Source organism: Passer domesticus, chromosome 22 (genome assembly GCF_036417665.1).
Source record: "Passer domesticus isolate bPasDom1 chromosome 22, bPasDom1.hap1, whole genome shotgun sequence".
NCBI classification, from domain to species: domain Eukaryota; kingdom Metazoa; phylum Chordata; class Aves; order Passeriformes; family Passeridae; genus Passer; species Passer domesticus.
The window spans coordinates 1,863,008-1,883,185 of record NC_087495.1 but is presented as its reverse complement, the minus strand read 5'-3'; the positions used below and the strand labels follow the sequence as shown (position 1 = coordinate 1,883,185).

The following is a 20,178-nucleotide window of genomic DNA, read 5'->3' as shown; positions in this document are numbered from 1 at the left end:
GATTGTGCTGAGGAATATCCCGGATGAGCATCCGGGCCAGGAGCTGGGAGTTCAGGGCTGGGGAAATAGGGAATCTGAGTTAATCGGGATAATTTCCATTGGAATTGGGATAATTTCATGGGAATTCGGTTTTTCCACGGATCTGTCCCGCGGCTGTGCCGGGACCGGGAAGGATCCCGGTTTATCCCTGGATCTGTCTCGCCGTTTCCCGATGAATCCAAGCAGCTCCGAGGATTCCCGGGGGTTTTTAGCGCTCAGACCGGACCGGGAGCTGCTCTGCCCGAACTTCCCTCTGCCGGGGCAGCGCTACCCGCCCGGATTCCCAGGAGCTGGGAGCAGATCCCAGCCTGGAGTTCGGGAGCAGCCCCCTCGCTCTATTCCCGAGGTTTTCCCGGAGCTGGAGCTCGGGATTTGCCCTCCCCGGGTGCCCGTCGGGGCTCCGGGGTCGTTCTGGCTCCGCGCTGCAGGCTCGGAATTCCGGGGAGTGGGAGGGGAATGTTTCCCGGCGGCTCCAGGCCGACCTTCCGCCCTCGGGAGGTGCCAACAGGTGCCCGTGCCCGGCCGGGCGCTGCCCGCGCCTGCCCGGAGTTCGGGAATTCGGGAATTCGGGATGGAGGCGCTGGGGCAGAGCCGGGGCCGCGCTGGGGCTGAGCGGGACATCTGTGGGGCAGGGCGGGAGGTTTGTGGGGCAGGGCTGGGGCACAGCCGGGGCCCGGCTCCAGCCGCAGGGAAAATTGCTGTTCTGCTTTTCCGGGACGCTTCGCTCTGGGATCGGCAGCTCCGGAGCCTCCTGCGGGCAGCCGCCTTTCTTTGGGGCAGAGAAAGGGACGGAGCGGGTTTTGGGGTGCTTGGGCACTCCGGGTGTTTTCCACGCTTCCCACCAACCCAAATTCTGGGTTTTCCCAGAATTTTTTCCTGCCCCGAACCTGCCTGCTGCTCTTTTTCCCTTGCTCCCAGGTGGGATGGGAGATGCGAGTCTTCCCTGCCTGCCTGGGATGCTGCAGCCAAAAGAAAACATAAATAAACCCTAAAAAAATCTAAAGGAAACCCTTGAGGAGCCCCAAGCCCTGCCGAGCCCGGCGGGGTTTGATAACTGGTTCGATGTCTCGCCCTGCGCAGGTAATTAGGCTGACACGGCTCGTAAAGGCTCCTGCCTGCAATTCTGCATGCGGGGTAATTAACCAGCTGTAATTAACGAGCTGTAATTATCGGCTTAGGAAGATTATCGAACTTTCCTTGGCAGAGTGGTGCTGCAGGATGGGCGAGGAGCAACGCCCCGGGGGGATCCGGCTGTTCCTGGGGTTCCTGGGGGCGTTCGGGGGGGCTTGGGACGGACTGGGATTGGGGAAAAAGGGCTGGGATTCGGGAAAAGGGGATTGGGGAAAAGACTCTGGGCTTGGGGAAGGGAAGAGTCTGGGACTGGGGGAAAGCCAAAGGCACCCCCGGAGCAGGCTGCCCAGGCTCCCTGGTGTGAAGGACAGGCGGGATCTGTCTGTCATGTGCCACTTTCCCAGGACAGGCTGTAATTAGGGAGAAGCGCTGAGCTCCGGCCGGGCCGGGTGGCTCCAAAGCCTCCTGTCCCCGAGCACGGCACGTCGAAGCCGATGGCAGCTGCAGGAGGAAGAGGAGGGAGCGCAGGTTCCACCCAAAACCTGCCGGTGCTCGGGGCCGGGCGAGATCCGCAGCGGCTCAGAACGGGCTGGGACTGAGCTGCAAAACCCACCCGGCCCTGGAGGTCTGGGCTCTCCGTGCCCAGGGCTGCGACCCCGCTGGATTTTGGGGAGCACAGCCGTCCCAGCTCACACTCTGCTCCTGGCAGTGCTGAGCTCCCCTCCCTGCAGATCACAGAGTGCCCCAATCCCGCTGTCCCAGCCCCAGGAGTGCTCCTGTCCATCCCCAGGTGTGCTCCTGTCCATCCCCAGGTGTGCTCCTGTCCATCCCCAGGAGTGCTCCTGTCCATCCCCAGGTGTGCTCCTGTCCATCCCAGGTGTGCTCCTGTCCATCCCCAGGAATGCTCCTGTCCATCCCCGGGAGTGCTCCTGTCCATCCCTAGGAGTGCTCCTGTCCATCCCAGGTGTGCTCCTGTCCATCCCAGGTGTGCTCCTGTCCATCCCCAGGAGTGCTCCTGTCCATCCCAGGAGTGCTCCTGTCCATCCCCAGGAATGCTCCTGTCCATCCCCAGGTGTGCTCCTGTCCATCCCTAGGAGTGCTCCTGTCCATCCCCAGGAGTGCTCCTGTCCATCCCCAGGAGTGCTCCTGTCCATCCCTAGGAGTGCTCCTGTCCATCCCCGGGAGTGCTCCTGTCCATCCCCAGGAGTGCTCCTGTCCATCCCCGGGAGTGCTCCTGTCCATCCCCAGGTGTGCTCCTGTCCATCCCTAGGAGTGCTCCTGTCCATCCCCGGGAGTGCTCCTGTCCATCCCCAGGAGTGCTCCTGTCCATCCCCAGGAGTGCTCCTGTCCATCCCCGGGAGTGCTCCTGTCCATCCCCAGGAGTGCTCCTGTCCATCCCTAGGAGTGCTCCTGTCCATCCCCGGGAGTGCTCCTGTCCATCCCCAGGAGTGCTCCTGTCCATCCCCAGGAGTGCTCCTGTCCATCCCCGGGAGTGCTCCTGTCCATCCCCAGGAGTGCTCCTGTCCATCCCCAGGAGTGCTCCTGTCCATCCCAGGTGTGCTCCTGTCCATCCCCAGGAATGCTCCTGTCCATCCCAGGTGTGCTCCTGTCCATCCCCAGGAATGCTCCTGTCCATCCCAGGAGTGCTCCTGTCCATCCCCAGGAATGCTCCTGTCCATCCCAGGTGTGCTCCTGTCCATCCCAGGAGTGCTCCTGTCCATCCCCAGGAGTGCTCCTGTCCATCCCTCGGCCCAAACCAGCCGAGCAGGCTCGGGGCACGGCCCCAGCCCCTGCCCAGTACAAACCAGGGCAACCAGTAGCCTCCACTGGGGAGCCCGGCCCTCTGGGGCCACTCCACCATTCCAGCTCCCAGTCCAGGGATCCACCAGGGCTGGTGCTTCCAGGAAGACCTGGAGGGCCAACACCACTCCCAGCAGGAGTTTGGGTGGTGCTGGGCTGTGGAAAATGGGTTCTTATCCAAAATCTCCAGCGAGTGAAGCCTGGGAGAGCCTGGAAATGCCACCAGCATTCCCTGCTGGAGCATCCTGGCTGCTCCTCCAGGCTCCTCCAATTCCTGAAGCTGTTCTGGGGTGTGAGACACGGAGCTGGGGGTGGGTGCTGCAGTTTTAAGTAGGAGGGAGCCCTTTCCCTGTTCTTTCCTGGAGCCAGGCCGGGCTCATCCCAGCAGTTTGATCCCACAGGGAATTCCCTGCTCCAGCAGCTGAGGACGTGCAGCTCGGTGCAGGGCTGGCTTTGGCTCCTCTGAGCTCTGCCCGCCTCCCCTGGGCCTTTTCCTGCTGCTCCCCACAGGGGTTTGGCCTTTCCCAGCCCTCTCCTTCCCATTCCCTGTCCCAAACACATCCTGCCCTTTCCATTCCCTGTCCTGAACACATCCCATCCTCCCATTCCCTGTCCTGAGCATATCCCACCCCATTCCCTGGGAATGAGCCGTGAGATGTTGGAGTTCTGGATGCTGAGAACTTTAAACTTTTGTACTAACAAACTCTAACTCGAGAAAACTGCATTTAACCTAAAGCAGTAAAGAAAGCTTCCATAATTGATTAATAACACTAAAATGATGAGTGTGTAGTTAATTAAAAGTGTATAATATCACAGAGTAGAAAATTTAAAGTTTTAGAATATAGTAATATATATAAAGTAAAATAAAAGGACCCTCTGGAGCTGCTCCCTCCATCCCCACAGGCAGAGCTCCCTCCTCCTGCTCCAGCAGGGATTCCCTGCTCCCAGGCAGGCAAATCCTCCGGGCTGGGATGGCCCGGAGAGCGATGGATATCTGCAGCACTGACAGCTTCCCGTGGGAGCTCGGCCTGGAACCCCTCCATTCCCCTGAAGCTCCAGGTCCGAGCCAGACCCAGAGGAGTCTGAGTTTCCTTGGGAAGCCTCTGGTTGTTGCTGTTGGTGTTTTCCCCTTCCCCGCCTGCCCCATAACCAGTTCTCCCTGCCCGTCCCTCCCGTCCTCGGGATGGTTGGGATGGGAAGGACCTGAGCAAACATTTCCTTTTGTTCAGCTCTACTCAGGCATGGCCCTGCTGCTGCAGCTGGGGCCGTGACTCACCCGGCCCAGAGAGGCCGGCTGGAAAATTTGGGGTGTTTTAAAGAAAATGCCCGGTTTTAATGACAGCATTGTAATAACCCCAAACAACCACCCTGCGCTGCCGGGGGAGCGGGAATGTTTAATGCATGAGCTGCGGGGCTTGAGATGGAGCTGGGGAGGAACCAAAAGAGGGGAATAAACCCAAACCCCCACTGAGGAGCATCCAGCAGGGCTGGCTGTCCCCTGCTGTCCCCCTGGAGCCGCCCCGGGGCTGCCCTATCAGCTCCATCTCGGCACGGAGGTGGAACCAGGGTCCCCCGGCCGAACCCCGTCATCCCGGGAAGGAGGAGTTACCTTCCCGAGCCTTTTAATCCAGTCCTGCTGGTTTCCCGGCACAGCCGGCGGAGCTCCCTGCCCATGCGGCCGTGCCCGGCTCGCCATGGCCCCGCGACACGTCGTGCCCATGTCCACCAGCCACGCCGCCCGCGGCGTCTGCGTGCTGGGCACCGAGGTCTTCCTGGACACGCGCCGGTAAGGCCGGGCACGGGGCAGCCTGGCGTGTTCCACGGAGCTGCTGGGGCTTGGGATGGGCTGGACTGGGACTGGAGCATCCCAACCAGGGATTTGGGATGGGTTTGATCAGGACTGGGGCATCCCAACCAGGGATTTGGGATGGGTTTGATCAGGATTGGGGCATCCCAACCAGGGATTTGGGATGGGTTTGATCAGGATTGGGATATTGCAGCCAGGGATTTGGGATGAGTTTGATCAGGATTGGGGCATCTAGGGCTGGGATTTGGGATGGGTTTGATCAGGATTGGGACATCCCAGGCAGGGATTTGGGATGGGTTTGATCAGTATTGGGACATCCTGGCCAGGGATTTGGGATGGGTTTGATCAGGATTGGGGCATCCCAACCAGGGATTTGGGATGGGTTTGATCAGGATTGGGGCATCCCAACCAGGGATTTGGGATGGGTTTGATCAGGATTGGGGTATCTAGGGCTGGGATTTGGGATGGGTTTGATCAGGATTGGGGCATCCCAACCAGGGATTTGGGATGGGTTTGATCAGGATTGGGATATTGCAGCCAGGGATTTGGGATGGGTTTGATCAGGATTGGGATATTGCAGCCAGGGATTTGGGATAGGTTTGATCAGGATTGGGACATCCTGGCCAGGGATTTGGGATGGGTTTGATCAGGATTGGGACATCCCAGGCAGGGGTTTGGGATGGGTTTGATCAGGATTGGGGCATCCCAACCAGGGATTTGGGATGGGTTTTCTCAGGGTTGGGGCACCCTGGAGTGTTCCCTGGAGCCACCAGGATTTGGGATGGGTTTGCCCAGCATCGTGGCATCTTGGCATGTTCTGCAGAGCTTCAGGGCTTTGGGATGGGTTTGGAGGAGGAACAGGTGGTGAGGGACTTGGAGATCATCAGGAGTTCACCCAAGGCTTTGGGGGGACAGGTCCCTCCAGAGCTGGGTGTGCTTTGGGGGATGATGTCCATGGGGAACTCATCCAAGTTTTTTTTAGGGATGATGTCCCACTGTGTGTGTTTTAGGGGATGATGTCCCTTGGGGACCTCACCCCAAAACTCTGGTTTTGTGGATGATATCCCACAGGGAGCTCACTTTTGGGGATGATGTCCCACAGGGAGCTCATTTTTGGGGATAATATCCTACAGGGAGCTCATTTTTGGGGATAATATCCTACAGGGAGCTCATTTTTGGGGATGATGTCCCACAGGGAGCTCATTTTTGGGGATAATATCCTACAGGGAGCTCATTTTTGGGGATATTATCCTACACAGGGCTCATCCAAAGGTGGAATGTTGGCTCGAGGCATTGCAGTGGAGCCGGGCCAGGATGGTTTGGAGGCAAAGCCCGAGCACACCCTGGCTAAGCCCGGGTCTATTTCTGGCTCTAAGAACATTGGGCAAGAGCAATTCAAGACGAGCAACTTGGAGCTAAAACGGGAGGAGGAATAAAATGTGTGGCTCAGGCAGAAAAAATCCAGCGGCGGCTGTGCACGGGCAGCGTCAGGAAAAGGGATTTTTGCAGAATTAAATATGGGGTGGCTTTATTGGGCAGATAGGCAGCCCTCCCTGCCCTGCTGCCACAGTGTCATTATTTAATAAATCACATTTATAATGACAGAGAACGCAGGCCCGGCTGGTCGGCATCGCATCCAGGCAATTATCAGGATGGAGCACTGGAGCCGGGCCAGGATGTGCCACCGTCCCCTCACAGAGCTCTGGCTGCCCTAAAACAGCCTCATGTCCTCCCTCATGCAGATGGGAATGTAGAAAACCCATTATCTACAAATTTTTTGTCCTGCTTTTGGACTTGGAGCCCCCTCAGTCCTATTTAAACATGGAGCCCAAATGGGGTAATTTGGCTTCTTGGTAATAAATTTGAGCCGTGGTCCCAAAGAGCAGATGGTGGAGGCTCTTCCAGCTGACAAATGGGATCATTTTATTCCTGGGGAGCACCAGATGCGGGGAATTCAGTGATGGATTCATCAGTTTTGGGCTGTGTGGGGCAGAATGTGGAGCTCATTAGGAATTTGGGTGGTGCTGCTGAGGTGGGAGGGCCACAAACCCATGGCAAAGAGCCCCAGATCTGCGGGATCCCGGCATCCCGTGGATCCGTGGCTTCATGGGGTGCTCTGGATGGGATCCAACATCCCCTGGATCCATGGCTTCGTGGGGTGTTTGGGATGGAATCCAGCATCCCTGTGATCCACAGCTTTGCGGGGTGTTGGGATGGGATCCAGCATTCCCTGGATCCACAGCTTCATGGGGTGTTCCAGATGGGGATGCCAAGCCCATGGAATGCCTTAATCTCCTCACAAGCTGCTGGAGGCACCGGGGACACCACGCCAAGAGCAACACTGGGGATAAATCCCTGCCGCGGCGGGGTTTTGGTGTTGTGATTTTTACGTTCTCGCTGCCGAAGTTCCCACCTGGCTCCCCCTGGGACGCAGCCGGGGGAGCGGGAGCAGTCAGGGCTGCCGGGATGGGGCGGCCGGGGCTGTAATGAGCAGGGAGCAGCACTTCAAAGGCTCCCGAGGGTGTCACGGAGCCGGGCGCGGGCGCTGCGTGCCCGGATCCAGGCTCCGCTCCAGCCCGAGCATCCCTCGGGTCACGGGATGCTCCCACAACACCCACCTCCATGCGTGGTTGGCATGGAAATCATCCCGGCTTTTTCCCTGCTGGGGTTTTGTGACGGGACACTGAAATTCGGGGAGTTTCTCGTGGTTGCAGGGGGAGGTTGGATGTGGGATAAACCACGGCCGGACGTGCCGGAGCTGCAGCGGGAGCTGGGCTTGCCCAACACTGCCACAGAGGTCCCACGCGTGGAACTCCAGGAACCATTTCATCACCCGGAGATGGTCTTGGGGCCCCTCCCGCCCAGTCGTGGCTGGGTTTAATTCCAGGTTTGGAGACTTGGCTCCGTGGTTTCTGACCCGAGGTTGCTCTGTTCCAGGTCCATCCCGAAAGGTGCCGCGTCCTTTGACGTGTACGCCACGCCGGCGGTGACGGTGCACATGATCCACAGCCCCACCACAAAGCCCAGCCTGGACTCCCGGTGGCCCCTGGATCCCGACATCGAGGTGGTGGTGACCATCGATGTCACCAGCAGGACTGTCGATGACAACCAGGTCAGATGCTGTTCACGTGGGGAAATAAGTGAAATTTCTTAGGAAAACTCAAGGATTTCTAAGTTATACTGACGAGGTTTTTTACGGGAAAAGCTCGAGCAGAGTTGTGTAATTGGCACTGACGAAAATGAAACCCAGAAGGAGAAGGTCCCACTTGGTGCCTTAATGGTGACATCGCAGTGGTTGCACAAGTCGGTGCCAGGCAGTAAAAAACACCCCAAGTCTGACTTTTTGCAGGCCCGATTTTGTGCTGAAGCTGGCAGAGAGGGTTCCAATAAACCGTGATTAATGGTGAATGGCCGGGATGGACTTCCTGGGGCCCAGCTGGGTGGGCAGGCAGGGGCTGGAGCAGTGAGCCTTGTGGGGCCCTTCCCAGCTCATCCCAGGATCCTGGGAGGGCAGAGATCCCACCAGCCTGGTGGGGTGTGGGGATGGAGATCCTGCCAGCCTGGAGGGGTGTGGGTCACGGTGTGGGGATGGAGATTCCACCAGCCCGGTGGGATGGGGGTCACGGTGTGGGGATGGAGATTCCACCAGCCCGGTGGGATGGGGGTCACGGTGTGGGGATGGAGATTCCACCAGCCCGGTGGGATGGGGGTCACGGTGTGGGGATGGAGGTCCTGCTGGCTCCATGGGGTGTGGGGATGGAGATCCCGCTGGCCAGCGGGATGTGGGGATGGAGATCCCACCACCCTGGTGAGATGTGGGTCACGGTGTGGGGATGGAGATCCCACCACCCTGGTGAGATGTGCGTCACGGTGTGGGGATGGAGATCCCACTGGCTCCATGGGATGTGGGAATGGAGATCCCACCACCCTGGTGAGATGTGGGTCACGGTGTGGGGATGTCTCCACAGGTGAAGATCTCCTACTACGACCGCGAGGGCCACGAGCTGGCGGTGGCCTGGCTGTACCTCACCTGTGTTGGTAGGTGCCCACCAAGGCTCGGGGAATTCCTGGTCTCTTGGGATCTGGCTGGATCCACGAGGCTGGAGTTCCTCGGGGGCCACAGGCAATAAAGGTTTGGGTGTTCACCGATGCTGACGAGCAAGAGGAAAATAATTAAACCATTATTAATTAAACACTGCCTTATATGGTGTGGGAGAGACAGAGGCTGGGCTGTGTCCCCACCCAGGAGCATCCTCCTGTGCCTGCTGAGGTGGCTCCTTGTGAGAAGAGGATCCACGGGAGATCTCCTCACCCAGCTCCGGCCGGCACCTCCTCCGTGGCAGTGAGGGGAGAGGGATCGGCACCAAAGCGGTGCCTGACCTATTTCAGGAGTTTAGGGTGAGGTGAATCATCCCCTCCAAATGCCTGCTCTCCCCTGCTGACTACAAAGGGAGTCTAGACAACCGGTCTGGGTGCAGAAGTCTCCACTTGGATGGATTAATTACCCTAAATTTGGGATTTTCTGAAGCGTTCATATGACAGTCTGACCTGTGTCCCCAAGTCATGCCTACGCCTCCCAAAATTGCCCCTGGAGAGGCTGAAGGTTTCCCATGTCCCATGGCCGATGGGCCCTGCTGGAGCCAACTGGGGCCACCACTGGCCACAGGGATTTTGCCTTCCAAATGTTCTTCTCTTTGTTGGATTTAGAGTTTCCCTCCTGGCTTTTCCATGTCGTCCTCTCTGCCCCAGGGAGAACAATCCCTGTGTTTTCCACACTTTGTGTGTCCCATCTGGAGGAGTTTTTGGGTTAGGATTGAGGTGGGGTTTGGATGAGGTCACTGGTAAATCTCTGCAGCAGAGGCAGAAATCTGGGGCAAGAAGAGCTCTGTGGAGGAAAGCCCTTCTCAGACTTCCTAGAAATCATCTGGGTATTTGCTCAACTACAATGAAAATGCATTTTTGTGCCTCCACTGTGTTTTGGCTTCGTGGAAAACAGGACAGTCATTAGGAAGTGGGTGAAAACGTAAAATCTGCCATGAAAACATAAAATCTGCCACGGAAACATAAAAAATGGCAAGAAAACAAAATCTGCCATGAAAAAATGCTATGAAAACATAAAATCTGCCATGAAGTGGGGATGTCCCTGCTTGGGGGAACCAAAATGAGAGGAGACAGCTGGAGATCAAAGAGGGAAAGTCATGGCAAAGCCATTGGGTTGGATTTTCTTCTCCTGTTCTGTTGGAATCATTGTCTGGAGCAGCTTTGGGGGCATGAGGTGGGGTTGGTGTGGGGTCATGGTGCCAAGGAGGAGCCCAAAATGGCCCTGAGAGCTCATCCCCTGGCCATGGCTTCCTTCCCTCTCGCTGTTCCAGAGGTGTCCCTGGATGTGGACTGGAGCCGGAGCGGCCGGGTGAAGAGCAAGGGCAAGGACAAGGTGAGGAGAGCGTCCTGGAGGGCGGATCCATCGCCAGCCTCTTCCTGGAAAATCTCCAGGGGGCACAGGGACCTGGGAGGTGTCTGCGTGAGGGCAAACGCCCGGCAGATCCTCAACCTACTAATTGAGCAGGAAAAGGATTTATTTTCCTATTCCATGCCAAAACCGCCTGCAGCTACAGCCTGGCCCTGAGGATCCTGTAGGAGAAAACTCTTGGCTTTTTCTTCCCTTTTTCTTCCCTTTTTCTTCCCTTTCTCTTCCATCTCCTTTCTCTTTTTCTTTTCCTTTTTGGGCACCAAAGGTGCCTCTGAATGAGTTGATCAAACAGCAGGAGATTTCCCCCTTTGGCCACACATCTGCCTGTGCCCAGGCCCTCAAGCCAGGCTAATTAACCACAGCCCAGCCGGGCTAATTAACCGCAGCCTGATCGGTGGCGTAAATTGGTATCAAGATGGGCTGAGCTTCCAGAAGCGCTGCAGCCGTGTCCAGGCGAGGCTGGAGGCACTTCCAGCCTGGCTGGGAGATAAAATCTCGGAGCAGCCCGTGCAGGCCCTGCTGGAGCTGCCGTTTGGAGCGGCGCTGGTGGCTCCTCGCGGCGCAGTCGCATTCTCCTCCAAGCACGGGGCTCTCCTCAGCCCAGGGTGGGGAAACTCCTGCTCCTGTCCCCTCTCGGTGCTTCTCCTCCAGGCCAAGTGGACGTGGGGCCCGGATGGACAAGGGGCCGTGCTGTTGGTCAACTGTGACCGGGACAGCCCCGGCGCGGGGGGCACGGACAGCGGCCAGGCGGACATACGCACCCCGACAGGTGGGCTGTGACCCCGAGGGGCTCCCTGGGGGCTTCCCTGCTGCCATCCCCTCCCTCCGTGTCTCCTGTGCCCCCCAGACCTCCAGGACATGTCGGTGATGCTGCTGCGGACCCAGGGCCCCAGTGCCATCTTCGCCGAGTACCCGGTGGTGCTGCACGTCCCCGAGAGCGACGCGGACAAAGTGCGGGTGTTCCACGCCGTCCGTGAGTGCCTCTGCCTCCCCCTGCCCCCAGCAGCCCCCGTGACCCCAAGGACAGCCAGCCCCCCAGGTTTTGTTCATTGGGGCGCCCCTATTTGCTGTAATCACCCTTTTACCCCCAAAGCTCTTCTGCTGTTGCACAGGGTGGGGCCGTATGGGAAAAACCAAGGGGGAGAAGGCTCCAAAGAGGCTTTTCCCAATGAGGGCTGGAATTTTGACATTCCCATGGCGCGGGAACCCCCACGTGGCTCCCGGCACTGTTTTGGCTCGGGCAGGGAGCCAAGCAGCCAAGCAGCCCATCCCGTTGGGCAGCGCCCTACGCCTTTGAACAGTTGGATCCCCGGCAGCTCCGTGACGAAAATCAGGTCCGGGGAGCCAAGGGTGTCATTAGATCCTCAGCCAGAGCCACGCACCTTGAAAGGGCTGGACCCGAGGGGACGGAGTCCTCTTTGTCCTGGGAAGATCAAGAGTGTTCCCCAGGAAGGAGGAGGAGGAGGAGGAGGCTCCTCTGCCGCCCTTGGGCACCAGCCACCTCCTCCTCCTCCTGCTGCTGGTGTGTCCCCCTGTGGGCAGGCTGTGGGAACCTGGGCTTCTCCAGGCTGCTGAATTCGGGGTGGGAATCCAGGGTTCTCCAGGCTGAGTTCAGGGTGGGAATCCCAGGTTCTCCAGGCTGAGTTCAGGGTGAGAATCCCAGGTTCTCCAGGCTGCTGAGTTCAGGGTGAGAATCCCAGGTTCTCCAGGCTGCTGAGTTCAGGGTGGGAATCCCAGGTTCTCCAGGCTGAATTCAGGGTGGGAATCCCAGGTTCTCCAGGCTGAGTTTGGGGTGGGAATCCCAGGTTCTCCAGGCTGAGTTTGGGGTGGGAATCCAGGGTTCTCCAGGCTGAGTTCAGGGTGGGAATCCCAGGTTCTCCAGGCTGAGTTCAGGGTGGGAATCCGGGGTTCTCCAGGCTGCTGAGTTTGGGTTTCTCCAGGTGGCGATGCCCACCCGCTCTACAAGCCCGTGCTGGGCCCGGACAAGCTCTCCTACGTGCTGGACCATGCTGGCCACGGGGACAGCACCTTCTACGTGGAGGGGCTGGCGTTCCCCGACAGGGGCTTCACCGGCCTCGTGTCCTTCAGTGCCAGCCTGCTGGAGGTGCCCCATAAGGTACGGGGGGGTCAGCCCCACCCCTCCCCTAGCAAACCCCCCCGTGGTGGAGGTCCCAGGCTCCGTTTTGGCTCCACCAGGACTCGCCGGGCACGCCGATCTTCACGGACACCGTGGTGTTCCGCGTGGCGCCCTGGATCATGACGCCCAACACCCAGCAGCCCCTGGAGGTCTTTGTCTGCAGGTAGGAGGGGTGTCCCCGCCGTGGACAGAGGTGTCCCCTGCCCTGGGGCACTCTCCAGGGAGGAGTTCCCCACCCTTCCTGTCTGTGTGGGGCCCCAGCTGAGCCAGGCTCAGGCATTCCTGACTGTGGATGTTTGGGAAGGGAGCCAGCTGCTGCTGGGGGAGTAATTTCCATCCCAAGGAGAGCGGCTGGAGTTCCCTCTCCAGGTCCATTCCCATGCAGGAATGTTGCCCAGGGCATTTAAATCCCAAGGAGAAATGCTGGAAGACCTTCTCCAGGTCCAATTCCATGCAGGAATGCTGCCTGGGGTGTTTAAATTCCAGGGAGAAAGGCTGGAGTTCCCTCTCCAGCTCCAATCCCACCAAGGCTGGAGTTCCCTCTCTCTCCAGCTCCAATCCCACCAAGGCTGGAATTCCCTCTCCAGCTCCAATCCCACCAAGGCTGGAGTTCCCTCTCCAGCTCCAATCCCACCAAGGCTGGAGTTCCCTCTCCAGCTCCATTCCCATGGAATGTTGCCCAGGGTGTTCAGGGTTGAGGAACGAGCTGTGGGCTCGGGGTTTTGGGGGCTCCCCATGATCCCCCTCGCAGCCCCGGCCCCTCGCTGTCCCCCCAGCATCAAGCAGGGCTCGGATTCCAACGAGGCCTTCCTGGAGGGGCTGCGGGCGCTGCTGCGGAAAGCCAACTGCAAACTGACCGTGTGCTCCGAGCAGGACTCGCGCAGCGACCGCTGGATCCAGGTCAGCCCCCCCCGGCCCCCCGGGCACAGCTGAGACCCCCTGTGGCTTGGGCAGCTCCTGGAATGCCAGGGATGGGCCAGGGAGCCCAGCCTGGCAACAGGGACACAGAGGGGCACCGGGACAGGGACCCCGTGGGGCTGTGCAGGAGGGGCCCCACTGCAAGGGGGACCCCAGTGAGGGAGGGGACCCTGTGGGGACATTGCAAGAGGGATTGTCCCATGGGACACTGTTCCATTGCTCCATTGGCCCATGGGACACTGCAGGAAAGACCCCATTGCAAAAGGGACCCCGTGGGGCTTTTGAGGGTGACCCCATTGCAAGGACCCCATGGGACATTGCAAAGCAGACCCCACTGCAAAAGGGCCCCCATGGGACATTACAAGGGGTCCCTGCTGCAAAAGGGACCCTGTGGGACATTTCAAGGGCGTCCCCGTGGTGCTGTGGAAGAGGGACCCAAGGGACACCTTGAGAGTGACCTCACTGTACGAGGGGACCCCATTGAAAGGGGGGCCATGTGGGGCTGGGCAGGAGGGTCCCAGTGCCAGGGGGACCCCAGGAGGATGCCATGGCTGTGGTGTCACCCCGTGGGGCTGGGCAGGAGGGTCCCAGTGCCAGGGGGACCCCAGGAGGATGCCATGGCTGTGGTGTCACCCCGTGGGGCTGTGCAGGAGGGTCCCAGTGCCAGGGGGACCCCAGGAGGATGCCATGGCTGTGGCGTCACCTGGGAGGGTTGGGCAGGAGCCTCCCCGGTGGTTTAGGCTGGGCTTTGCCAGGCTCGCCCCATTTCCTGCCTCACCCTCCCCACCTCCCTGGTGGAGATTCCTATCAGTCCCCAGAGCCTTCCTCCTCCTCGTCTCCTTCCCACAGGATGAGCTGGAGTTCGGCTACGTGGAAGCTCCACACAAAACCTTCCCCGTGGTCTTCGACTCTCCCAGGAACAGAGGCCTGAAGGATTTCGCTTTTAAGAAGATCCTGGTGTGTCTTTTTGTTGAAATCCCCCCTTTTCCCCCAAAAGCCCCACACAGGAGGTCCTTGGCACCTCTTCCCTCTTTCCCAGGGCCCAGATTTTGGCTACGTGACCCGGGAGCCCCCTGGGAAGAACGTGACCAGCCTGGATTCCTTCGGGAACCTGGACGTGAGCCCGCCAGTGACCGTGCGGGGCAAGGAGTACCCGCTGGGGCGGATCCTCATCGGCAGCCCCCTGCCCTGGTGAGCACCCCTCCTTGGGAGCTCCCAAAACCCGCCCTTGGGAGCTCCCAAAACCCTCCCTTGGGAGCTCCCAAAACCCGCCCTTGGGAGCTCCCAAAACCCTCCCTCGGGAGCTCCCAAAACCCGCCCTTGGGAGCTCCCAAAACCCTCCCTCGGGAGCTCCCAAAACCCGCCCTTGGGAGCTCCCAAAACCCTCCCTTGGGAGCTCCCAAAACTGTCCCTTGGGAGCTCCCAAAACTGTCCCTCAGGAGCTCCCCAAAACCCGCCCTCAGGAACTCCCAAAACTGTCCCTCAGGAACCTCTCAGAGAAAAAGCCTGGCCCCGATCCCCATCAAATCCCAGATTTTGTAGGCAAACCCCACGGCTGCTCCTCTGACCCTCACAAAACCCGGCTCTTGTTTTCCTGTTTTCTCTTTTTCCCATTTTCTCCTTTTCCCTTTTTCCCATTTTCCCACTTTCCCTTTTTCCCATTTTCCCATTTTCCCACTTTCCCATTTTCCCACTTTCCCATTTTCCCATTTTCCCATTTTCCCCTTTTCCTCTTTTCCCCTTTTCCCCTTTTTCCCTTTTCCCCTTTTTCCTTTTTCCCATTTCTCATTTTCCCCTTTTTCCTCCGTTTTCACCCCTTTTTCCCCAACCCCGCACACCCGGGCTGGGTTTGTTCTTTGGCAGAGGAGCGGGGGAGCCCAGGCCAGGGTGAAATCCCGAATAACCGGGGATTGTTGTGCCCGGGAAATCCCGAATAACCGGGGATTGTTGTGCCCGGGAAATCCCGAATAACCGGGGATTGTTGTGCCCGGGAAATCCCAAATAACCGGGGATTGTTGTGCCCGGGCGGGCGGTGCTCGGAGCCCCGCGGGAACAAAGCTCCCTGCGAAGCCTCCACAAAGGAGGGCATTTTCCGGGGAAAACAACCCCGCTCCATCCCAAAACCCCACGGGACGCTCCCGTCCCATCCCGCGGCTCGCGCTGCTTCCAGAGGCAGGGAAATGGGATTGTCCCAGCCCCATGGGGCCTCCATGGTCCCTCATTACCAGGAATTTAATTAACGTCTTCCCAGCCCGTTCTGTCTAAGAAAACTTGGCCCTCACACCGAAGTGAGGTGGGATTTGGGAATCGCAGGGATGGGAAAAACCCATCCCAGAGGTGCCCGAGCAGAACCGGGCATGGAGTGATCCCATCCCTACAGACAGATCCGGCCTGGAGATTGTTTATGGAAAACGAGGGGATATAGTGATGTATTTATCCAAAATACAGGGAGATGCGCTGATCTATCTATGGAATATTAGGGATCTAATAATAGATATTTGTACTGATATATTTATAGGGATTTAGCAATATATACTTATATAATGTACACATTTACACCCTTTATATGCAATATAGGGATATATCAATGTATTTATCCAAAATACAGGGAGATACACTGATATATTTATGAAATAGTAGGGATCTAGTAATATATGTTTATATAAAATAGGGATTTAGTAATATATATTTATACAATATATGGATTTAACAATATATATATTTAAATAATATAGGCATTTAGCAGTATATCTTTCTATAACATTAGAAATTTCTATAACATTTCTATAACTGAATATATTAACAGTACATATATTCTAGGGATATATTGATGCATTTATCTGAAATACAGGGAGATACACCGATATATTTATGCAATATTAGGGATCTAGTGATATCTATTTATATTGATATATTTATATAATACAGGGATTTAGCAGTACATGTTTATATAATATGAATATATTATCACACTTTATATATAATACAGGGATATATCGATGTATTTATCTAAAACACAGGGAGTTTTGTTGATATATTTATGTAATATTAGGGATCTAGTAATATATATTTCTATAAAATAGGGATTTAGTTATATATATTTATATATTGATTTAACTATATATTTATATTTATATGTTTATATAACATAAGGATCTAGTAATAAATATTGATACATTTATATGAGGATTTAGCAATATATATTTATATAATGTGCATATATTACCACAATTTATATATGACACAGGACTATATTAATATAAAACAGACATAATGACACATAATTGGGCCATTAGGCAGATAAATCTGTATTAAAGCAGAACCATCTATAATTTATATGATTACATGTATTTAAATACGTGGACGTCTATAATGTAGCTTGGGCCATTTTCCCTCAAAAGCAGGATAAAAATGAGCCTCGTGGTGATCGGGGGGGTTGGGGAGGGGATTTTGGGGCGGGGAGGGGATTTTGGAGAGTGGATTTTGGGGAGAATTTGGGGGAGTGGGTTTTGGGGAGTGGGTTTTGGGGAGGGGATTTTGAGGAGTAGGTTTTGGGGTGGGAAGCAGGTTTTAGGGAGGGGAGCGAGTTTTGGGGTGGGGAGGGGATTTTGGGGAGTGGATTTTAGGGAGGAGAACAGGTTTTGGGGCGGGGGTTTTGGGGCAGGGAGCAGGTTGTGGGGCAGGGAGGAGATTTTGGGGAGCAGATTTTGGGGTGGGGAGTGGGTTTTGGGGAGGGGAGCGAGTTTTGGGGCAGGGAGTAGGTTTTGGGGCAGGTAGGGGATTTTGGGGAGTGGGTTTTAGGGAGGAGAGCAGGTTTTGGGGCAGAGGTTTTGGGGCAGGGAGCAGGTTTTGGGGAGGGGGTTTTGGGGCGGGGGTTTTGGGGCAGGGAGCAGGTTGTGAGGCAGGGGTTGTGGGGCAGGGAGCAGGTTGTGTGGCAGGGAGGGGATTTTGGGGAGTGGGTTTTAAGGAGGAGAGCATGTTTTGGGGCCGGGGTTTTGGGGCAGGGAGCAGGTTTTGGGGCGAAGGTTTTGGGGTGGGGAGCACGCTTTGGGGCAGGGAGCAGGTTGTGGGGCAGGGAGCAGGTTTTGGGGCAGGGAGCAGGTTTTGGGGCAGGGGTTTTATGGCAGGGAGCACGCTTTGGGGCAGGAGTTTTGGGGCAGGGAGCACGCTTTGGGGCGGGGGTTTGGGGCGGGAGCGGTGCCCACGCAGCCTGTCCCGCAGGATGGCCGGCCGCAGGATGTGCCGCGCCGTGCGGGATTTCCTCTTCGCGCAGACGGTGCAGGCGCCGCTCGAGGTCTACTCGGAGTGGCTCAGCGTGGGCCACGTGGACGAGTTCCTCACCTTCGTCCCTGCCCTGGACAGGAAGGTGCCGACCCCGCAGCCTCCCTGGGCTCTTCCCAGCACCCCAAAAATCCCCTCTGGCAGCTGTTTGTCCTTCCGGGAGCTCTGGGGGATGGAGCCCCTTTGGGGCGGCCCAGGGGGATGGGTTTGGGATTGGCATGGGCATCTCATGGCCCAGGGATGGATTTGGGATCTCCATAGGCATCTCACAGCCCAGGGGGATGAATTTGGGATTGCTGTGAGCATCTCATGGCCCAGAGATGGATTTGGGATCTCTGTGGGCATCTCATAGCCCTGGGGTGGATTTGGGATCTCCGTGGGCATCTCAAGGCCCGGGGCTGGGTTTGGGATGGCCGTGGTGCCTCCCAGCTGGACTCTGGGGTGTTTCATCCCCCACACCAGGGGTGACCCCCGGGCTCTGTCCCGCAGGGATTCCGGCTGCTCCTGGCCAGTCCCAACGCCTGCTACAAACTCTTCAAGGAGAAGCAGCAGCAGGGGCACGGGGAGGCCACGCAGTTCATCGGTGAGGGCTGCCTGAGGACATCCCTAGGGAGCGGCATTCCTGCTGTCCCTTTTGCTCTCCCTTCCACGTATCCATTCCCAGTGTCCATCCTGCTGTCCATCCCACTGTCCATTCCCAGTGCCCATCCTGCTGTCCATCCCAGTGCCCATTCCCAGTGTCCATTCCCAGTGTCCATCCCGCTGTCCATCCCTCTGTCCATCCCACTGTCCATCCCAGTGTCCATTCCCAGTGTCCATCCCGCTGTCCATCCCACTGTCCATCCCACTGTCCATCCTGCTGTCCATTCCCAGTGTCCATCCCCCTGTCCATTCCCAGTGTCCATCCCGCTGTCCATCCCAGTGTCCATCCCGCTGTCCATCCCTCTGTCCCTGACCGCTCCCACACCCCAGGGATGAAGGGCACTGAGAAGAAGAGCATCGACGAGATCCTGGCGGACGAGTCCCTGCGCAGCGACAACCGCCACGTGCAGGTGGGACCCCGGGCCTCATTCCGGGGGTTCTGGGGTGCACGGGTGGGATTGGGGTCCTGGGGAATGGCCGGAGGGCCTGGAGGGGGCGAGGAGAGGGAGATGACCAAAGGCAGGTGGCAGCTGAAAGGAAAGAGAGGATGGGATGGGATGGGATGGGATGGGATGGGATGGGATGGGATGGGATGGGATGGGATGGGATGGGACGGGACGGGACGGGACGGGACGGGACGGGACGGGACGGGACGGGACGGGATGGGATGGATGGATGGGATGGGATGGGGTGGATGGGATGGGATGGGGTGGGATGGGATGGGAATGTGTCCACAGGGATGGGGTGGGAGGTTGTTCCCTTGGATGGGGTGGGATCCAGGCAGGATCCAGCAGGGTCCGTGGGCGGGATGTGGAGGGCAGGAATGGCAGTTCCGGTCCTTCCCGCAGCGCTGCATCGACTGGAACCGTGACCTGCTGAAGCAGGAGCTGGGGCTGAGCGAGCAGGACATCGTGGACATCCCGCAGCTCTTCATCCTGACCAACTCCCGCGCCGACGCGCTCTTCCCGGACATGGTGAGACCCCGACCCCACAACCCTGCCCCGATCCCAGTCCCCAGGGACTGATCCCTGCTGGACTCCCCGCGCTGCTCCAGGTGAACATGCTGGTGCTGGGCCGGCACCTGGGCATCCCCAAGCCCTTCGGGCCCGTGGTGGGCGGGCGCTGCTGCCTGGAGCAGCGCGTGCGGGAGCTGCTGGAGCCGCTGGGCCTCTCCTGCACCTTCATCGACGACTTCTTCTCCTACCACGTCCTGTCGGGGGATGTTCACTGCGGCACCAACGTGCGCCGCAAGCCCTTCGCCTTCAAGTGGTGGCACATGGTGCCCTGACCCCCCTGGTGCCCTGACCCCCCTGGTGCCCTGACCCTGGTCCTGCAGGGGAAGGTGCATTTCCTGCAGCCCAAGGGGAAGGTGCATTTCCTGCACCGGGAAAGCACCGGCAGCTCGGGTTTGGCCAATAAAGCTTCACGGACACTGAGGGGGCAGCGCTTTCCCGTCTCTCGTCCTTCCCTCCTCCCCTCCAGGGGTGAAGATGTTTGGAGCCCGGTTTTGGGCACGGGGCTTGGTTTGGGGCTGGTGGGCACAGCGGGGGTGGGGAGGCTGCTCCGGGGGGTGCGGGCCCCATCCCACGGCCGCGGGGTCACGGAGTCCCTGCCCGCGGCTTTGCAGCTGCTGACGCCCCCAAAATTCCCTGTTTTGGCCAAAAAATCGCTTCCTGCTGGGGAACCTGTTTCTCAGGCTGCAGGAACCCCTCCTGCCCTCCTCGGGACCTTTTCACGCCTTCTCCAGGAAGGATATTCCGCGTCCCTCCGCTCTTTGTCTCCACCGGAGCGCGACACTTCCCCGTGCCCGCCTGGCACCCGCCTGCCACCCGTCTGGCACCGCCCCGGGAACCGAAACCCGCCCAGTGCCCCGGGCACGGCTGGCCCTGCTGCTGTTCTGGGGCCAGACATGCTTATTTTGGGCAATTTGTTCTCCTGGCAGCGTTTCTGAGGTGCAGCTGCACCCGCGGCTCGAACTCCTGCGGCGCTGCAAACCCGCGAGGGGATGCTCCC

General features: G+C 58.1%; 1 protein-coding gene across 1 annotated transcript; it reads left to right on the top strand.

Annotated features, from left to right (window-relative positions):
* Nucleotides 1–4,473: 4,473 nt before the first annotated feature.
* LOC135285081 (protein-arginine deiminase type-1-like) lies at nucleotides 4,474–19,581 on the top strand. Its single transcript, XM_064397009.1, has 16 exons — nucleotides 4,474–4,696; nucleotides 7,655–7,829; nucleotides 8,686–8,755; nucleotides 10,090–10,151; nucleotides 10,839–10,956; nucleotides 11,035–11,160; nucleotides 12,128–12,303; nucleotides 12,384–12,487; nucleotides 13,101–13,224; nucleotides 14,092–14,199; nucleotides 14,282–14,433; nucleotides 17,464–17,608; nucleotides 18,013–18,106; nucleotides 18,496–18,575; nucleotides 19,014–19,139; nucleotides 19,220–19,581. Exons 1-16 carry the CDS (start codon nucleotides 4,605–4,607, stop codon nucleotides 19,451–19,453), a joined length of 1,986 nt encoding a protein of 661 aa, XP_064253079.1. The 5' UTR covers nucleotides 4,474–4,604; the 3' UTR covers nucleotides 19,454–19,581.
* The last annotated feature ends 597 nt before the right edge of the window (nucleotides 19,582–20,178 follow it).